The following is a 19,366-nucleotide window of genomic DNA, read 5'->3' as shown; positions in this document are numbered from 1 at the left end:
CCGGAAGCTAATAGGCAGCCAGTGGAGGGACCTCAGAACCGGAGTAATGTGGTCCCTCCTAGATGTACCAGAAACAAGCCTGGCTGCCATATTTTGTACCAGCTGAAGCTTCCGAACCAAGCACAAGGGTAGACCCAAGTAGAGTGCATTACAGAAGTCCAGGCGTGAGGTTACCAGTGCGTGCACAACAGTTTCAAAATCCCTTACTTCTAGAAAAGGGCGCAGCTGGCGTATCAGCCGAAGCTGATAGCAGGCGCTCCTGACCGTCGCATTTACCTGATCTATCATCAGGAGCGACGAGTCAAGGAGCACCCCCAGACTGCGAACACAGTCACTGGAGGAGAGTGTGACCCCATCCAGGACTGGAGGTTGCAACCCAATTCTTGGTTTCGGGGCCGCTACCATGAGCACCTCCGTCTTATCTGGATTCAGTTTCAATCTGTTTTCCCTCATCCAGCCCATTACCGCTTGAAGACATTCATTGAGAGAAAAGATGCCATTGGAATTCGAGGCCGACGAACGAGACATGGAGAAATAGATTTGGGTGTCATCAGCGTACTGATAACACCCAGCACCATAACTCCGTATTATCTCACCCAGCGGCTTCATATAGATGTTGAATAACATCAGGGACAGAATAGCCCCTGAGGAACCCCACAAATGAGGTTCCTCTTACTGGAGCTACAGTCCCCGAGCAGCACCCTCTGGGACCGACCCGAGAGGAAGGATCGGAACCACTGCAAAGCAGTGCCCCCAATACCTAACCCCCTCAGGCGGTCCAAGAGGATGCCGTGATCTATAGTATCGAAAGTCGCTGAGAGGTCTAGGAGCACCAACAGGGTCACACTACCCCTGTCGATGCTCAGACGCAGATCGTCGGTCAAGGCAACCATGGCAGTCTCAACCCCAAAGCCTTTTTCCACAGTCAATTCACATCCAATTAGAATTGGTCTTGGTGTGTAATGCAACTTTGCTTCGGTCCTCGTATACCCCCCCACAACCTCCAAGGTGCCACATTTCCCATGATGCTGCACTGCAATTTTGCTCCATTTGCTTCCGGTACTCCCTCCGCTTCCATTGCTGCTGAAGGGGAAATGCAGTTATTTCCGATGCTGCTGGGGAAAGCGACTCAGGAATGAATGTATTCACGTTTTAACATGGACAGAGCAGGGGGGGAGTGGGTGGAATATGCCTCCCCTCTCGCACCAGTCACTTCGCTTCGCAAGCAACATTTTTTCTGACAGATTGTATCAATCTAAAAGCACCAGCATTTGCACAATGTGTGTGAATGCTTGTGCTACATATGTGTGCATAGGAAGGAGACATGCTGGCGAGGAGGGGGGAAAGCAGCTGTTTCCGATGCCGCTGGGGAAGTCTGCTTGTTTGGATGCAAAAATGGACTTTAAAGCCCATGGGAAGGCTGCTTGTTTGGATGCAAAAACAGACTATAAAGCCCATAGAAAGGGTGCTTGTTTTGGTGCCAAAACGAACTATAAAGCCCATAGAAAGAGTGCTGGTTTGAGTGCCAAAACAGACTATAAAGCCCATACAAAGAGTGATAGTTTGAGTGCCAAAATGGACTATAAAGCCCATAGAAAGAGTGCTGGTTTGAGTGCCAAAACAGACTATAAAGCCCATACAAAGAGTGCTAGTTTAAGTGCCAAAATGGACTATAAAGCCCATAGAACATGAAGCAATCATTCACGTGAAGCTAGCATTTATGTGAAACAGGAACCAGGAAGTGGCCCCCTTCTTTGCTTTGAAAGTGCAAAGGTTCACAATGCATTCAGAGCCCCACTGAGCATGCGCAAGGGTGCCAATTCAAATTGGTGAATCTGCATGGTATGTACTGGTGTGATAATTTATTTTGCACTTGCTCCGCTTTGCCTCAGGAATGACCACAATTTCACTCTTCATGTGAGATAATTAATCACGTGAATTGCCTTGAATTCGAATTGACTCTGCTTCCCCTTTCCTTCGGATTGGCTTTGGATTGGAGTTCCAATTTCACGTTTGATAAACTCCCCAGAGTCTCAATCCAGCATAGCTGCTGGACAGAACTGAAATTGGTTGGAGAGAATGAAATCACTGAGAATTAGAAATGCGTTGTTTTGATAATATGTAATATACATGTTTTCACAAGTTATAAAGGCATTATATCTTTTGAAACACATTACAGGTTGACTATCCCTTATCCAAAAAGCTTGGGACCAGAAGTGTTTCATATTTCGGATTTTCTTTGGATTTTGGAATGCCTGTATTTCTACATACATAATGGCGCATAACAAGATTGGAGAGAGACTGAGGATCTGTGAAATGGCAGTGGTCCAAGCATAGTGCTTGGCATGAATCCACACCTCCTGCCAGATCTTCACATCTCTCTCCAATCCACAAGCATGTGGATTCATGCTAAGCACACTCTTTAGTCTGGCAAATGCAACACAGGCACACATAGTTTTAAAAGTTTTGTATTTTGGAGTATTTAGGATTTCAGAATTCCAGACAGAGGATATCTACCTGTATATCCCATTTAAAAAATAAGGGATTTTAGAAAAAAATATATAATTAAAAATAGACCATAAGAATGTGAGAAGTGCTGTATTGGGTCCAACCAAAGATCTTTCTAGTTCTGCTCCCACAGTTGCCAGCCCAATACTAATGAAAACCTATGAATAAGATGCAAACACAACAGCACATTTCCACTCATTCTCTCCAGAAAATTTATATCTGTTTGTCTAAAAGTGCCATTATTCTGACCACTGGCCATGAGAGTAGTGAGAGCTCGAAGAAACTAATACAGAAAATGCCTGAAGGGATCCAGGTTGGAAAAGGCTAGGCTAAATGGAGCAGTGATCTACCTCATTGTAAAGACAGCTTTTTAAAATACCTATGATTTGCTCATCATGGAGAAGCAATTTTTTGGCAGAAATCCTAGGGCAAATGTAATATATACACCAATTCTAGTAGATGATTAGCTTAGAAAAAGCTTCTGTTTTTTAAGGGGCTTTTCTTCTACTTGATCAGGTATGGGAAACGATATAACATGTCAGATGTTGCTGACTGCAACTCCCAGCAGCCCTGCCTTGAATAGCCAATGGTAAGGAATGTTGAGAGTTGTCATGGAAACACATCTGGAGGCCCACATGGTAGCCTAAACAAATCTTCCTAGTTGATCCACTGTCATGAGAGTATGTATATTTTATTTATATGCCATCTTTCTCCTGAAGTGAGACCTAAGGCGGCTTACAGAAGATATCAGTTAAAACCTGGCCCACTTAAAATTGTCACATTTAAAACTGTATAAAATTATTTTTAAAACATACAAAAGTTTTAAATAAAATAAAATAAAATAAACACAGTCTCCAATAAGAAGTCTCCCTGAGAGAAATTACATATTCTAAAAATGTAATGATTTCTAAGTGTCAACAGTAGAGGCAAATGTTGCTTGTGATTTCTTTTAATGTATTGCATTTTTTAACAAAAAAAAAAAAAATACAAAATGGGCTTCACTGAACAAATTACTCCCCATGAATTCACATCTCATCCCAGCTGAGCTCTTGTGTTTTTAATATCTGAACTCTAGGTGGAGCCAAGCAGCTAACAGAGCAGCTGTTCTAAACTTTCTGCCTTCAGGGTAATTTAGGAAACAGAGCAAAGTAGAGTTTGGGTCCTTGGCATCACCAAGCACACAACATGCTTTTCCTGCAGCTGCACAGTGCAGATGAATCTGAATAAAGATGGGTAACTTGATCCCCAAGGAAAGGTGTCTGTCCTTACAGAGGAAGCTGCTTTATTCCATAGGTGTATTTGTCCATCTAGCTTCGCGTTGTCTCCTAAGGACTCCTTAGGTTTGCTAGCTCAAGCCAAAAGCCTGCATTCTGTTCACAAAATGGCCAACTAGTTGACTATGGAAAGCCCACAAACAGCAGCAGCATCTCAGGCTTCCAAAGGCAGCTGGTGGTTTCCATGTTAGTGTAGCAGTGAAACCACTCCAGCTTTTAGCCTGAAGTTGAAAGGAACTATGGAAGGATAGGGGTCATCACCTTAGATAGCTCCTTTAATGTAGTTGTGATGGGGAAGCCACCAGCCACCACTGCAGGCTTCTCCAAACTGGCACCTTCCAGGTGTTTTTCAGTTCACCTCTTACCATCCCCAATCATTAACCATGATGTTTTGGATAATGGTCACAGTAATGCAAAACTTTTTGAAGTTGGGCAGCTTAGAGAAAGCTGGTTTACTATAGCTGGTAGTGGTGGCTGGACACACTCCCAGATAATCCACAAAAATTGGCTGTTCCTAAGCCAACGTGGAGAGCCAGCATAGTGTAGTGGTTTGACCATTGGACTAGTATTCTGGAGATTAGACTTCGAATCCCTGCTCAGGCATGGAAACCCACTGGATGACCTTGGACAAGCCACGCTCTCTCAGCCTCAGAGGAAGGCCACGGCAAACCCCCTCTGAACAAATTTTGCCAAGAAAGCTTTCTGATAGGTTTCTCATACATTCGCCACAAGTTGGACACTACTTTAAGGCATGCAGCAATACAAGGCCAAAACCTGAAACAGAAATGATGTGAGATCCTTCTGATTGTTCTGGGACAGACCATGGAGTGTGGGGGTCATAAGGAAAGGAATGGGCCCCACTTCCTCCACAGTTGCCCACCCCAGTGACTGACTGATAGACTGATCAACAGATGTTAGATAATCTACTTTAGACTTATTCACTATGTAAACATTGTTGTTGTTGTTAACCACCTTTGAGTCAACACCGGATCATGGCAACCATGTGGGTGAAACATCTCCAAGTCTCCCTATCTTCCACTGCTCTGCTTAGGTCCTGTAAATTCATACCCATGACCTCCTTAATACAACCCAACCATCTAGCGTGTAGTCTTCCTCTCTTTCTGCCTCCCTTCACATTCCCCTACATCATTGCCTCTTCTAATTCGTAATGCTTTCTCATGATGTGACCAAAGTACAATAGTCTAAATTTAATCATCTTGGCTTCCAACGGGATTTCAAGTTTAATCTGTTCAAGGATCCATTTGTTTGTCTTTTTGCCTGTACATGTTATCCTCAGTTCTCTTCTCCAGGACCTCATTTCAAATGAATTGATTTTCTTCTTATCCACTTTCTCAGCTACCCACACCCCACAACCATACATTTTAATGGGGAATACCATGGTTGTACCATTCTAATTTTAGTGTTCAGTTGTATATCTGTACTCTTTAGGGTCTTTTCTAATTCTTTCATAGCTGGCCTACCCATTCCTAGTCTTCTTCTGATTTCTTAACTGCCATCTCCTTCCTGATCAATGTTTCAACCAAGGTACAAGAATTCATTTATTATTTAGATTTCCTCATTGTCTAGGTTGAATGTGTGTGGGTCCTCAGCAGTCCTTATTTTTGTTTTCTTTGTGTTCAGCATTAGGCTTGCCCTTGCACTTTCTTCTTTGTCTTTCCTGAGTAATTGTTTCAAGTCCATGCGGTTTTTCACTAGTAGTATACTATCATCCATATATCTTGGGTTGTTGATATTCCTTTCTCCTATCTTTACACCTCCTTTTTCTGAGTCTAAGGTTCAAAACGGCTGGGCAAGATCATCTGGAGACATGGGGCACAGTGTTATCAATACGCTGATGACACCCAAATCTATTTCTCTATTACTCCGACTCCTCGAATCATAGAATCATAGAATTGTAGAGTTGGAAGAGACCACAAGGGCCATCCAGTCCAACCCCCTGCCATGCAGGAAATCACAATCAAAGCATCCCCAACAGATGGCCATCCAGCCTCTGTTTGAAGACCTCCAAGGAAAGAGACTCCACTACACTCCAGGGGAGTTTGTTCCACTGTCGAACAGCCCTCACTGTCAGAAAGTTCCTCCTAATGTTGAGGTGGAATCTCTTTTCCTGCAGTTTTCATCCATTGCTCTGGGTCCTAGTCTCTGGAGCAGCAGAAAACAAGCTTGCTCCCTCCTCAATATGACATCCCTTCAAATATTTAAACAGGGCTATCATATCACCTCTTAACCTTCTCTTCTCCAGGCTAAACATACCCAGCTCCCTAAGTCGTTCCTCATAGGGCATGGTTTCCAGACCTTTCACCATTTTAGTCGCTCTCCTTTGGACACGCTCCAGTTTCTCAATGTCCTTTTTGAATTGTGGTGCCCAGAACTGGACACAGTATTCCATGTGGGGCCTGACCAGAGCAGAATAGAGTGGCACTATTACTTCCCTGGATCTAGACACTATACTTCTATTGATGCAGCCTAAAATCATATTGGCCTTGTTAGCTGCCGCATTACACTGCTGACTCATGTTCAACTTGTGGTCTACTTGGACTCCTAGATCCCTTTCACACATAGTTTCATTCAGCCAGGTGTCCCCCATCCTATATCTGTGCTTTTCATTTTTCCGCCCTAAGTGCAATACCTTACATTTCTCCATGTTGAATTTCATTTTGTTAGCTTTGGCCCTGCAGTGACTAAGGATGGCATCTCTCCTTTAGATGCCTGCCTTGGGTCGGTAATGGGCTGGATGAGAGAAAACAAACTCAAGCTGAATCCAGAGAAAACAGAGGTACTCGTGATAGGTACCCCAAGTCCGGGGAAGGAGATTTGTCAACCTGTCCTGGATGGGGTCACATCCCCTAAAGGATGAAGTTTGCAGTTTGGGAGTGCTCCTGGACTCGTCCCTACAGTTGTCATCTCAAATAGATGTGACGGCCAGGAGTGCTTGGTACCAACTTCGGTTGATACGCCAACTGTGTCCCTACCTGGACCCAAAGGTCCATGAACCAGTGGTACATGCACTGGTAATCTCTCGTTTAGACTTCTGTAATGCGATCTACATGGGACTACCCTTATACCAAGTTTGGAAGCTTCAATTGGTACAAAATGCGGCAGCCAGATTGGTCACTGGTACATCTAGGTCTGACCACATAACACCTGTGTTAAAATCTCTTCACTGGCTGCCAATTAGCTTCTGGGTGCAGTGTAAGGTGTTGGTTATCACCTTTAAAGCCCTACATGGCTCGGGCCTGAGTTACTTGTGGGAACACCTCTCTCTACATAATACACCCCACACTCTTAGAACATCTGGGAAAAATCTATTAGAATATCAAATGACTAGATCAACAACAACTTCCCATAGAGCTTTTACAGCCGCTGTTCCTAAACTGTGGAATGGCCTACCAGAAGAGATCCGTTTTATTACCACCTTGGATGCTTTTAAGAAGTCACTTAAGATGGATCTCTTCCGGTGGACCTACCCACCCGACCTTGTATAGGAGCCTTATTAAATAAAATATTCCACTCCTTTGATTATGTCTGCCATGTTTGCTATGATTGTTGTGCAATTTTATTAATAATGTCAGTATTTTATTGATTGTATCTTTGTATTTGTATTTTGTATTTATTTTATTGGAAGTAATCCCGCCTCGATCCGCAAGGAGAGGCGAGAAATATAAATAATATTATTATTATTATTATTATTATTATTATTATTATTATAACATGCTGCAGAAATAATCCAGGTTGAGGCCACTTTAACAGTCCTGGCTCAGTGCTAGAGAATCCTGGGAACTGTAGTTTATTGTGGCACCAGAGCTCTCTGATAGAGAAGGCTAAATGTCTCACAAAACTACAGTTCTCAGAATTCCCTAGCATTGAGCCAGGGCAGTTAAAGCAGTCTCAAACTGGATTATTTCTGCAGCGTGTTTCAGACCTAAGCCTGTTCTTTGTGAAATATTTTCTGTATACAAGTTGAACAAAAGGGTTGAAAGGATGCAGCCTTGCCTGACCTCTTTGGCAATTCGGAACTATTCTGTTTATCCATATTCTGTTCTAATCGTAGCCTCTACTGTAGAATAGCAGAACTTTTAACAGCAGAACAGTACTGCTCTAACAGTAATGTTTACTGATATAAACATTATATGCCATTAAAACCATAAGTTTACACACAAATCTACTGAACTCAATGTAAACGATTCTCCCACTTATCTGGATCTGTAATGACATTTTGGAATTCCTCCAAAATATATACAGTCAGTATACGCAACACACATTTAATGTTCCTGGTTTAAAGAAATCAACAGTAGCAACTTAACCTCTGACGTTCACACCAAGCAACAGTGAGTTCTTGTTTCAAATGCAACAAAATCAACACTGCTTCCAATTTTCCAGCCTTTGAACTCTTCTTTATCTCACAAACGTTTAGGAGATAGCAGAGTGTCAGAATAAGTGAGGCTGTAATAGTCAGCCACTGAAAGATAGAATTTGGCCTTCAGAGATAATACCAGCTTGGAGAAAATGGTGTCTGTGCCAAATGGCTCATCTTTCAAGCTAATTAAAGTGGAGGCAAGCAACCCATTCCTGGTGGTTGTTGTTTTTCAAAGTGAGTGCTGGACTGACTCTGAGAGACCTAGGTTCAAATCCCCATTCTGCTATGGAAATCCACCTTGAGAAAATTATTTTCCCCCAGCCTTAAAGGAAGACAACAGGACTCACCCCTCCCCAAATTTTGCAAAAACCCTGTGGCAGGTTTGCCTTAGCGTTGCCATACATCAAAAACACCTTGAAAGCACACAACATTAATTCATCTATCTATCTATCTATCTATCTATCTATCTATCTATCTATAACCTACAGATATAGATACATTAATAAGCAAATTCATGTCTGTTACAAAAAGGCTACACGCATACAGTATGAATCAAATACTGACACTGATTAATACTGATCAGATATACAGATCAGTACTAATTAATAAGTTCCAGAGACAATCTTCTTAACTGAAAGGCCCAGGGGAGAGAAGAAACATAACAGACATTTCAAGGAATGGAAACTTATGCAAAGTGTTATATTTTTCTAATTTACTTATTTAAAACAGTTTAATATATATATATATATATATATATATATATATATATATATATATTCTTTCAATTATGTTTGGGCAATTCAATTTTTATAACAGAATTTATTTTTATAATCTATTTCTTTCCAGTGTGCACATGGCTTTTAGACTAAATTTGCAGCACTATCAGAAATCAGAAAATATGATTTAAAATCCCATCCAACTTCCTCCATCTAATCTTATTCATACTTGTTTTAATAATGGGGAAGCTGACCCATGCAGCCCAAGAAATGCATGCACAAAGCTGAAGTGAATTACTGAGATGCTGAAATACTCATTGGTAACTCCTGGCTATCATTTAGGCAGACAGAAAAGCATCATGCAGAGGCAATTACCGGAACACAAAATCTGCACTGTCAATCTCCCGTCCACATCTGCTGTTCTTCAGAATCCCTCCATTTCCAACCACAGCACATTTTTTAAACTGGGAACGAGAGTACGGCATCTCCTATGGCAAAATGGGACAAGCCAGGTCATTAATTGTAGCAACATATCTAATAATTATCCTAAAGGGATAAAACTCATAAAATTATGGATCATATGCAGCCCTGGAAGAACACAGGTGGTCTCCTGAACACCCCTCTAACCCCCTCCCCTTTTTAATGGCCAAAGCAGACACTGGTTGGTGCATTTTCATCCAGAAATGTTGCCCTTGCCCCAAAACAGCAAGGATTTTTTTAAAAAATAGATATCTGGAGTTAACTTCCAGTTGACAGAAACATGCCTTCCCCAGTTATTTTTCACTTCATGATGATAGCCAGATGAGGCTTTAAACCATCACATACCAGGATATCTTTAAAATGAACATGCTTGATTTGGTGTAAACTTTACTGATTGAAACCCACCTCATCAGATGGACACAGTGTAAACACCAAAAGGTAGATCTTCATGCTTAATGGGAGGGGTTTTTCAGGATTGGGAGATGTTCAGTATGATAGAAATGGAAAATATGCTAGCATGGTAGTGACCTCAATTGTTGTTGTTAACTGCCCTCAAGTCAACACTGACTCATGGTGGATGAGACATATCCAAGACCTCCTCTCCACCCCTGGTTTGCTTAGGTCCTGCAGGCCTAAGCCCATAACCTCCTTGACTGAGTCTATCCAATTGGTGTGCAGTCTTCCTCTCTTCCTACTACCCTCCACCTTTCATTATTCCTTTTTCTAAAGAGTCATGCCTTCTCATGGTGTGACCAACATACAATGGCCTCAGTTTCATCATTGGTTTCTAGGGAGATTTCATCTCTGACATTCACTCTTCCCCACAAACGATATGCATTAATTTCCCTAGGAAACTGTTGTTAATTTTTTTTACAAGAAATCTTAAACTTTCACAGGGGTGCAATGTGATTTGTACTGAATAGTTATTTAATGGCAGGTAATTGTGCCATAAAAGGTAGTTTCTGAATCATTTAATAAACAAAGAAAAAAATAATTTGGACCAGCTCCAACTGCAAAGGGACAGAGTTCAGCAGCAAAGCAGATGCTTTGCAAATATCAGGTCTCAAGGTTTAATCTCCAGAATATCTAGTGTTGCAGAGTTGAGAAAGTCCTCTGCCTGAGACCTTGGTGAGCTGCTGACAGCATTGGATTGAAATGGATGAATGGTCTGAGCCAGTGGCTCCTTAAACAGCTGGCAATGGAAGGACTTGCTTATATAAGCATGCAAACGCAGCTATTAGTGCATGCATAGTTTATGAGCAACTTCACAACTTAAAAACAAAAATACACCCAAAGGAAACAGTGATGTGAAATGGATTTTTAAAAATGTTTATTTATAGGACACATTGCACATCAGTGCTCATAAAGGCAGAAGGCCTGAAGGGGCTAATAAACAGTCTGTTCAGTCTGATTTTGGAACAAATAGATGAAAGGCCATCAGCATCAGGATGGAAGTTGGCATATGTACCATACACATGTATTATTTCTTGGGATTGGAAAAAATATATTTGACTTGTTGTCCCCTGAGAAAATCACATGTGTGAGTGGCAAAGGGACTAAAAATCATTTGGCTACATGCCCAGCTATAAAGCAGGTCCACCAGAGGGGTTTCTGACCCCCACAAACCCCACTTTCCAAGTGTACCAGACCTAACAAAATGTCACTTCTGGCTTCCATTTTTGGATGATTTCCATTGTTTTGGGGCATGAGATGAGGGTTAGGACTTCTGGGTGAATTAAATTGCTGCACCGGGGGTGTTTTGGTGTATATGGGGCCATTTTTTCAGACAGAAATGGACCAGGAAATAACTATATTGGTGGGGTTTGGTGGAACAATGGCTCAAAGCCTGCATGTGGCCCATGAGCAACACGTTCCCTGGTCTGATGAGAGGGGGCTAGCTTTATACAATGTTCTTTTTATGATGTGTTTTAGTCACATTTTGAATTTGATTTATCTTTTAACTCTATTTGCTTTATTTGATTTTATGACTGTTAGATGCCATCTGTGTGATTCTTGGATTAAGACAAGGTAAACATCCAATAAATATGTGAGTAAATGGGAGACACATTTTCCTTCTTTCTGAAATCCTGCTTAGAGGTTGGGAAAGTTACATTTTGGACTACAACTCCCAGAATACCTGGCATGGTTACTGTAAGTTTTCAAAGTAATATTTACCAAACTCTCAACCTATCTAGGAAGTTGTCCTAGCTCTGTAGTATGTATAGCTGGGGTTTAGAAGCATTCCTTTTTGGAGTGCATCTCCCAAGCCCTCCCCCTCCTGACAATAGTAGGTGGAGGATGCTGGGACTTGTAGTAACAAAATTCCCAAGCTTTCTGATCATGCTGCTATATGACTTCTCAAGTTGTTGTTGCTGTGTACTGTAAAGTTGTTTCCAACTTATGGCAACTCTAAGATGAACCTATCACAGGGTTTTCTTGGCAAGTTTCTTCAAAGGGAGTTTACTATTGCCATCCCCCTCAGTCTGATATAAAGTGACTTGCTCATGGTCACCCAGTAGGATTACATAGCCAAAATGGGATTCAAATCCTGATCTCCAAAATTACAGTACAATGCTCAAACTGCTATGCCGTACTGGTTCCGCTCCCCTCCAGACCATTTCCTATATACACTTCCCAAGTGGTGGCTTGTGGACTCCATGTCAGTTCAGCCATGAATCTGTTCTGGTTTTTAGTACCATCTTTATTTCTCAAAAGGTCTCAGTATCTTGGATAAATCCTTTTAAAACCTTTCTTTGGAGGTTTCTAAGCAGAGGCCAGATATTCATCTGTCAGGGGTGCTTTGACTGTGAGTTCCTACATGGCAGTGGTTTGAACTGGATGGCCCTTGAGGTCTCTTCCAACTCTATGATTCTATAAGTTTAGACTGAAACCCAGAACAGTCTTACCAGCTCACTGACACAGCAGCCCTAGGCCACCACTTGCACCCTGCTCTTCTTCAGCTACCATAATTGGAGTTCACAGACCATCCACTGAATCTATGATGTGGAACAATGAGGTATGTACCTGAAACACTTTATTATTAATAATACATTTTTGGCAGCACATTGTGATCATCAGGCACTGTCCTATTTTCTTAACTGCACAGCAGAAGCCAAGCAGTACTCATGCAGTCCTTCCAGAGATTAAGGCTGTTGTCCAGCCATTTCCCACACGACTAGGATATTTCTGTGGTGTGATAGGCTAAATATAAGCTAAATATAAGTTAGACTGCCTGCCACCAGCTATGCAGGAAAGTGATGGCAAAGAAAGTGCACAAGGGCCTGATCAGAACAGTTATGGAAGAGATTATTGTAATGCATGGATATCAAAGAAGGCTTATGGCTAAAATCAACTCATTTGGAATGGGGTACTGGAAGAGACTACACCAAAGACCACCAAGAAGACAAATAAATGAGTCCAAGTGCAAATCAAGCCTGAGCTCTTACCAGAAGCCTAAATGTCTAAACAGAGGCTTTCATAGTTAAGTCACATCATGTGATGACATGACTCATTGGAAAAATTATCATCCTCATTTTATTTATTTATTTATTTATTTATTTATTTATTTATTTATTTGCTGGATTGATATCCCACCTTTCTCCAAAATGTTGCCGGGGATTCTAGGAGTCGTAGTTCAAAATGTAACTTTCCCAATCTCTTTCTCCCATTTGTTGCAAATGAGTAAGAAAACAACAACTACAACTGCAATATGCAAGAGAGCAATGGTTTTAAAGAAAATGGTCAGAGGCACACAGCTACTGTACCTTTGGAAACATTCTGAACACTTCTTGGTTGATATGGAATATCCCACTCGTATCCACTTCATATTTCAGTTTTGTTCCCAAGGGAGTGTTCTTCTGAGTGGTGAAGAGAAAGGCTGGGGCATTGCAACACCTGAACAAAGTTGATCTAGGGAGAGTCATATCAAGTCATATGAATAAACTCACAGTTGCAACATGAATGCAGCTGAGTTGCAAATGTAAACCCAACACAAGACACCCAGAAAATCAAGCAGAATGCTATGAGACTTTGTGGTTGAATCTACTGTAAGTCAGTGTGATGCCGCTGACTCAGGCAGCAGATGCTAAGGAATAGAAGTGGCAGCCTCAGACTATTACTTACAAGCTGTTCCGCTCTGCCAACTTGTCCTTGAACCCTAAAACTAGCCTGATGCCTCAGACACATTTGAGAACACAGTCTCCCTATGACGAGTGTTGAAATAAGACTGAATTGCCAATCTGGATGGCTCTTGTCCATGGAATGATCATAAGATGTCACCTTGCCACTTTGCTGATGGGTGTTGCAAAATGTCCTGGGCACAGAGTCCTTCTGTGTGTCTGTGTAGACAAAGGAGGAGCTCAGTCTTGAGATATGTATACATGCATGCACACACACACACTCACACCAGCTTGGTAACAGAACATAAACTATCCATGAAGAAGCCCTTTGGTTTCATTTCTAGCATTTTCAGCTAATGAGACTGAAGCTCAAGAGAGCAGCTGTCAGACAGTGTAGTACCAAAGTGAGATACTGTGGCACCTTGGACATTCTTGACCTGCAAGTCCCATCATCCATCATCACTGTTTGCTCTGGCTGGGACTGATGGGAGTTGTAGGACAAAAACATCTGGAGAATCACATGTGAACAACATTTGAAAAATCACATGGAATCCTCCATGTGAACAATACAGATGAAGGTCCAATGGTTTTGATCTGAAAAAGTCTGCATCTTCTGTTTCCAGTGTATTTTTTCTCTGCTCCTCTCAAAATACCATATAATCCTCACTGTTGCTGTCTAAGCACTGAGTAATGGTGCACACTTAGGTGCAACTCTGTACTCTGTTTGGAATGGAATTTGACATCAACCCATCTCCCAAACTAGACATGGTAACAGTGTGTTTAAACATGGAACCATCCCTATCAAACTGAAAATGGTAATCTTATATTTAAAAAAGCAAAACAAGGCACGCAGGGGAGGGGGGCAGAACATACACTTCTGATGGTACCTGTGGTTTAGCTTCCCTTCTCAGGCACTTTCCCCTCCCCAGGTACATTTCTTCTAGTTGAATCTCCAATATCCTTTCAACCCTAGGACTTTTCCACTCAATTCAGTGGAGAAAAGAGTTTCATATGTACATTTCAAGAATCTGGATGAGTTCTTTATTTGGATGACAACTCTCAGAATTCTGGCCATGATGGTTGGAAACTGTAATCTGAAAAGAAAAACTTTTCCAGCCACTACACATTCCTAACCATGCATCCTTTCCCTCCTTCCTTTGAAATGAATGGGTTGGGTCAGGTGCTCAATACATATCCTGAATGCAGGACTGTGAATTAGGGCAACAAGCTGGTTAAATGCACTGTCCTTTGAAACCTTACATAAAGCTTTTAAAGTTTTACCCAACTAACTTAAATTAAAGATCAACAAATGGAACATATCCAGAAGAGGGCAGTGAAGACAGAGCAAGAGGACGAGTCCTGTGAAGAAAGGCTGAAGAAGCTGGGTATCTTTACACTGGAGAAGAAGTGATTAAGAGGCAATATGAGAACCCTCTTCAAATATTTGAAGGGCCATCACACAGATGATGGAGCAAATTTGTTCCCTGTAGTTTCAGAGGGTAAGACCTGTTTCAACAGGGTCAAATAGCAGATGGGCTCTTCTTCATTAGAGGTTCTTAATCAAAGGACAGATGGATGCTATCAGAGATGCCAGAGGAGTGCAGTGACAGTGGATGAACAAGATGACCTCTGGGTGAACTTGAAAAGTTACTTTTTAATAGTAACTTGCTGTGCAACTTGTTACAAAGCTCCACAAGTTTGCTACTGTTTCCATTTCAGTCATCAGCAACATCTTCATTATCATAATCTTCATCATCATTTTTTAACAAATGGTTACATTACTCCTCACATTACACTTTACTTTTCTGACACTTAAAACCCTTAGGATTAATGAGAGACTGGCATAAAAATAAATTAAATTCTGTTCAAAATGATTCTAAAAATGCCTTTTAGAAGTCACCTTTTTAAAATGTGAGAAAAGTTACTCATTTCAGGCACATAGCCCAAAACCCCATTGTTTCCACTGATTGAGTTACTTTTGTAATGTAATTTTCCAATGCCCTTATTAGGAGGAAAAATGAATAAGGGAATTATCAATCTATCCAAGAGAATAGATTTATCTCCTAGATGTGGGGCAAACTACACTAGAGATCTATTACTAGATCCTCTGTTCTTTTTTGGCAATTAAATTGTCAACTGAATTGTAGTCAGACAGTCTGTGCACACACAAATCTGCTCTGCTTTGGGAGGGAGAATATTTAACTTTCCATCAGCCTGCTCCTGTTTTCCTGAAGGCTTGGAATCATTACCACTGGGCTACATTGATAGGGGATTTCTTAATTTTTTTCCAAGCTTTGACAACTGATCCACTATATACTGATGTGACAAGTGGACAGTGAAGAAAGTGGATAAAAAGACAATCAACTCATTTGAGATGTGGCACTGGAAAAGAGTGCTAAGGATACTGTGGACAGTTAAAAAGTCAAACAAATGGGTCCTGGAACAGATCAAGCCTGAACTCTCCCTGGATGCCAAGATCGTATTTTGGCCATATCATGAGAAGGCAGGACTCATTAGAAAAGACAATAATCCTGGGAAAGGTAGAAGGCAGCAGAAAGAGAGGAAAACCATAAACCAGATGGATAGACTCAATCAGGAAGGTCATAGACCTGAACCTACAAGAACTATGCAGAACAGTAAAGGATAGGGGGGGCTTGGAGATGTTTCATCCACATGGTCACTATGAGTTGAGCTCGATTCAAGGGCAGTTAACAACAGCAACAAACAGTATAATTATTTTGAGCCAAGCACCGTCTTACTTGAAGATGCTGGCTTCGGTGACATTCATCTCCCATTTGCACATCTGAAGATTCTTCCATCTCTCAAACAATTCCGTCTGCTTCACCCTATAAAAACAGGAAAAGATGACATTTAAATTCCTAAATAGATTGGGACATTGATACTTGAAGGAACACCTCTCACTATATATACCTTCCTGGAGTCTAAGGTCTGCTGCAGGGACCTTCTTCTGTGTCTCACTCAATACATTGTGTGATAACTTAGGAGAGGGCCTTCTCAGCCATAGCACCCAAATTGTGGAATACCCTTCCTCTGGAGACTCAGCTGGCATCAACACTGGTTTCATTTAGGTGCGAATGAAAACCAAAGCCTTTGGGTCTCACTGATCTATCTCAAATTCTAAGGCAATGGTTCTCAAACTGTGGGGTGGGACCCCCCTGCAGAGGCACAAGACTTGCTCAAGGGAGGCCCTGCTCCCACCTTCTGCTCTTCCTCTTCCCAAATGTTTTCCATCCTGAAGGAAAAGAGAAAGGCAAGGAGGGTGATTGGAGCCTATGTCCAACGGAAGAGGAAAGCTATTTCCTTAAAAGACACTAAAATATACACAAATGTGCAAACAAAAATAAGCACACTAAGCAAACATAATCTCTTTATGTGATGTTGAAGGCTTTTGTGGCTGGCATCAATAGTTTTTTGTGGGGGTTTTTGGGTTATGTGGACGTGTTCTGGAACAAACTCTCCCAGAACACAGTCACATAGCTCAAAAAACCCACCAACACTATAAAATACTTTTATTCATATACCATGTCAAGCCAATGTCCAGAAGCAGATGTAAAGAGGGCCACAAGAGTAAAAAAAAATCTGAGAACCACTGTGCTAAGGCACATGGTTTTAAATTTCTTCTAATCTGTTTTAATTTGTTAACTATGGTCCAAAACACACTGCAGAAATTATTCAGTTTGAGATCGCTTTAACTGCCCTGGTTCAATGCTAGGGAATTCTGGGAACTGTATGTTTGTGAGACATTTAGCTTTCTCTGTCAGAGAGCTCTGGTGCCACAATAAAGTCAGGATTCCCTAGCACTGAGCCAGGGCAGTTAAAGCGGTCTCAAACTGAATGATTTCTGCAGTATGTTTTAGATCTATAAATATGTTTCTTGTTGTGTGCCTTCAGGTTGCTTCCAACTTATGGCAACCTGTCACAGGGTTTTCTTGTCAAGATATTATTCAGATGGGGTTTGCCTTTGCCTTCCTCTGAAGCTGAGAGAGTGAAACTTTTCCAATGCGGTTTTCCATGGCTCAGTGGGGATTTGAACCCTGGTCTCCAGAGTCGGAGTCCAGTGTTCAAACCACTACACCATGCTGACCTTCTGTTGTTGTTGTTGTTGTTGTTGTTTTAATTTATACAAATTGTTTTAAACTGTTTTAACTTGTTTGTATTAACTTTACTTGTACACTACTTTGAGATAAACTGTCATAGAGCAGGATAGAAATATTTTAATCAGTAAAATAAATATATAAATCAAAGCTGGTGTTTGTGTGAACATTTTTTGTTATCTTCCCACTTGCGCCAAAGTAGCGATAAAGTCAATTTCCCAACTTGAGGACAGGATCATTTGCCACTTTGGGAAAAATGATGCCAGCTTGACTCATCCAAGAAAGAGAATGTAAGATGTCCCCAGGCAGAGAAGTACTCTTTGGTTCCTAATGTCCAAAGATATCAGGGGCAAGGAACAGGACATGCTTCCTCCCCAGTGTGCTCATCATGGACACACTGTTATATCTGAACATAACTGCAGGTCATAGTCAGCATAATGTTCATATCTCCCCAAATGCACTCAATCTTGTCTGATTTTGGAATCTAAGCAGTGTCAAGCCTGGTTATTACTTGGATGGTGAACTGCCAGGGAATCGCAAGAATCTCCAGGTTGGGCTGGGAAAGAATCCTGCTTCATACATAACCTCCAACCTTTCATAGATGAAAACTGGGACATGCATGGACAAGCACCATCAACGTGCGATCAAGATGGTGAAAGTTATTAAGCTAGGAGGGGCTGCACCAGTTTGCTTTTTCTGGGAATGAACAGACTTCCTCCTCTCCTCTCTCTGCCTTCACAGTTAGATGAGTGCAAACTATTTTTTGCAATTTTAGCTCATTGTGTGCCAAATGAAAGAAGCCAAGGACAAAGCGGGGAAGTAGTTGGAGGAGAGAGAAATTGGGACATTTTAAAAGCAGCTGAAAAAACTGGAATGCCAGAAGATTAATCGGGACAGTTAAAGAATATGTACTTGACAACACTGTATTCAGTATTAGGTGGCAATAACTGAAAATACTGGAGTAAACTGACTAATGGTTTGACTCAGCATGTTACTAAAATAAGTTAGTCAGAGAAATGGTGTCTCACTTTTGCACAATTAAACCCTTGAGTTTTCCCCTCAAGATTCTAAAAGCTCTGCAGAACTGTGGCCATGCTGGATAGGGAATTCTGGGAATTGTAGTTTTTTGGGGGGTAGTACTGAGAAGACCCTTAGGCCCTCACTGATGAAATTGAGATATGATCCAAAGGACAGGATTTCCTCCAATAAAAATAAAATGAGTTACTGTCATGGCAATGGTGGTAATTTAGACCCCTGAGACACAGTTGTTCAGAATGACAAGAGCCTCCCTCCCACCCTCATAGACTGTGTGTGTGCGCACACACACACTGGAGGGGCAGTTGGGAGACTTGCAGTTTACCAGACCTCTCTTTCCACACACCCTATCCATCAAAATGATGGAAATTTTTGTCTGTCCATAAATCAATGATGGACATTTTTGCCTGCCTTTCTGACAAGCCACCTTCAAGAAACTTTGAGGGGCAGCTGGTTTCTAAATCACCTGACAACCTGTCTTTAAATATGCATCAACCTCTAGTGCTTCAGAAGAGGGCACCTCAGATCTATCGGGAAATCGTCTCTTTCTAAAGAGGGCATACCAGATTAGAAAGCCATTAAAAGTTATATACCCATGTGCATTTCTGTACTGTATAACCTTTTCTTGAATGCAACAAGGTTCTTTTCTCCTATGGCTCTTCTGCAGAGTAGGGGTTTAATATTTAAAAGTGGTATGACTATTTTCCATAAGCCATACTTAAAGAACTAGGTCATTTTGTGC

At 41.4% G+C, this 19,366-nt stretch overlaps 1 protein-coding gene across 3 annotated transcripts in view; it reads right to left on the bottom strand.

Annotated features, from left to right (window-relative positions):
• Window positions 1–19,366, bottom strand: part of LOC149324214 (alpha-2,8-sialyltransferase 8E) — a 76,543-nt gene that overhangs the window by 8,667 nt on the left and 48,510 nt on the right. For all 3 annotated transcript variants that reach the window (XM_089497758.1, XM_089497767.1, XM_089497776.1), the window contains 3 exons: window positions 16,234–16,320; window positions 13,121–13,265; window positions 9,252–9,364 (listed from right to left, as the gene is read on the bottom strand). In XM_089497758.1, coding sequence (XP_089353884.1) covers window positions 9,252–9,364; window positions 13,121–13,265; window positions 16,234–16,320 — 345 coding nt within the window. The remainder of the gene's footprint in view (window positions 1–9,251; window positions 9,365–13,120; window positions 13,266–16,233; window positions 16,321–19,366) is intronic.

Source organism: Sceloporus occidentalis, unplaced genomic scaffold (genome assembly GCF_023333645.1).
Source record: "Sceloporus occidentalis isolate IW3139 unplaced genomic scaffold, rSceOcc1.0.p SCAF_1, whole genome shotgun sequence".
Taxonomy (NCBI): domain Eukaryota; kingdom Metazoa; phylum Chordata; class Lepidosauria; order Squamata; family Phrynosomatidae; genus Sceloporus; species Sceloporus occidentalis.
Note: the sequence above shows the minus strand (reverse complement) of the source record. Positions and strands in the feature narration are given on the sequence as shown.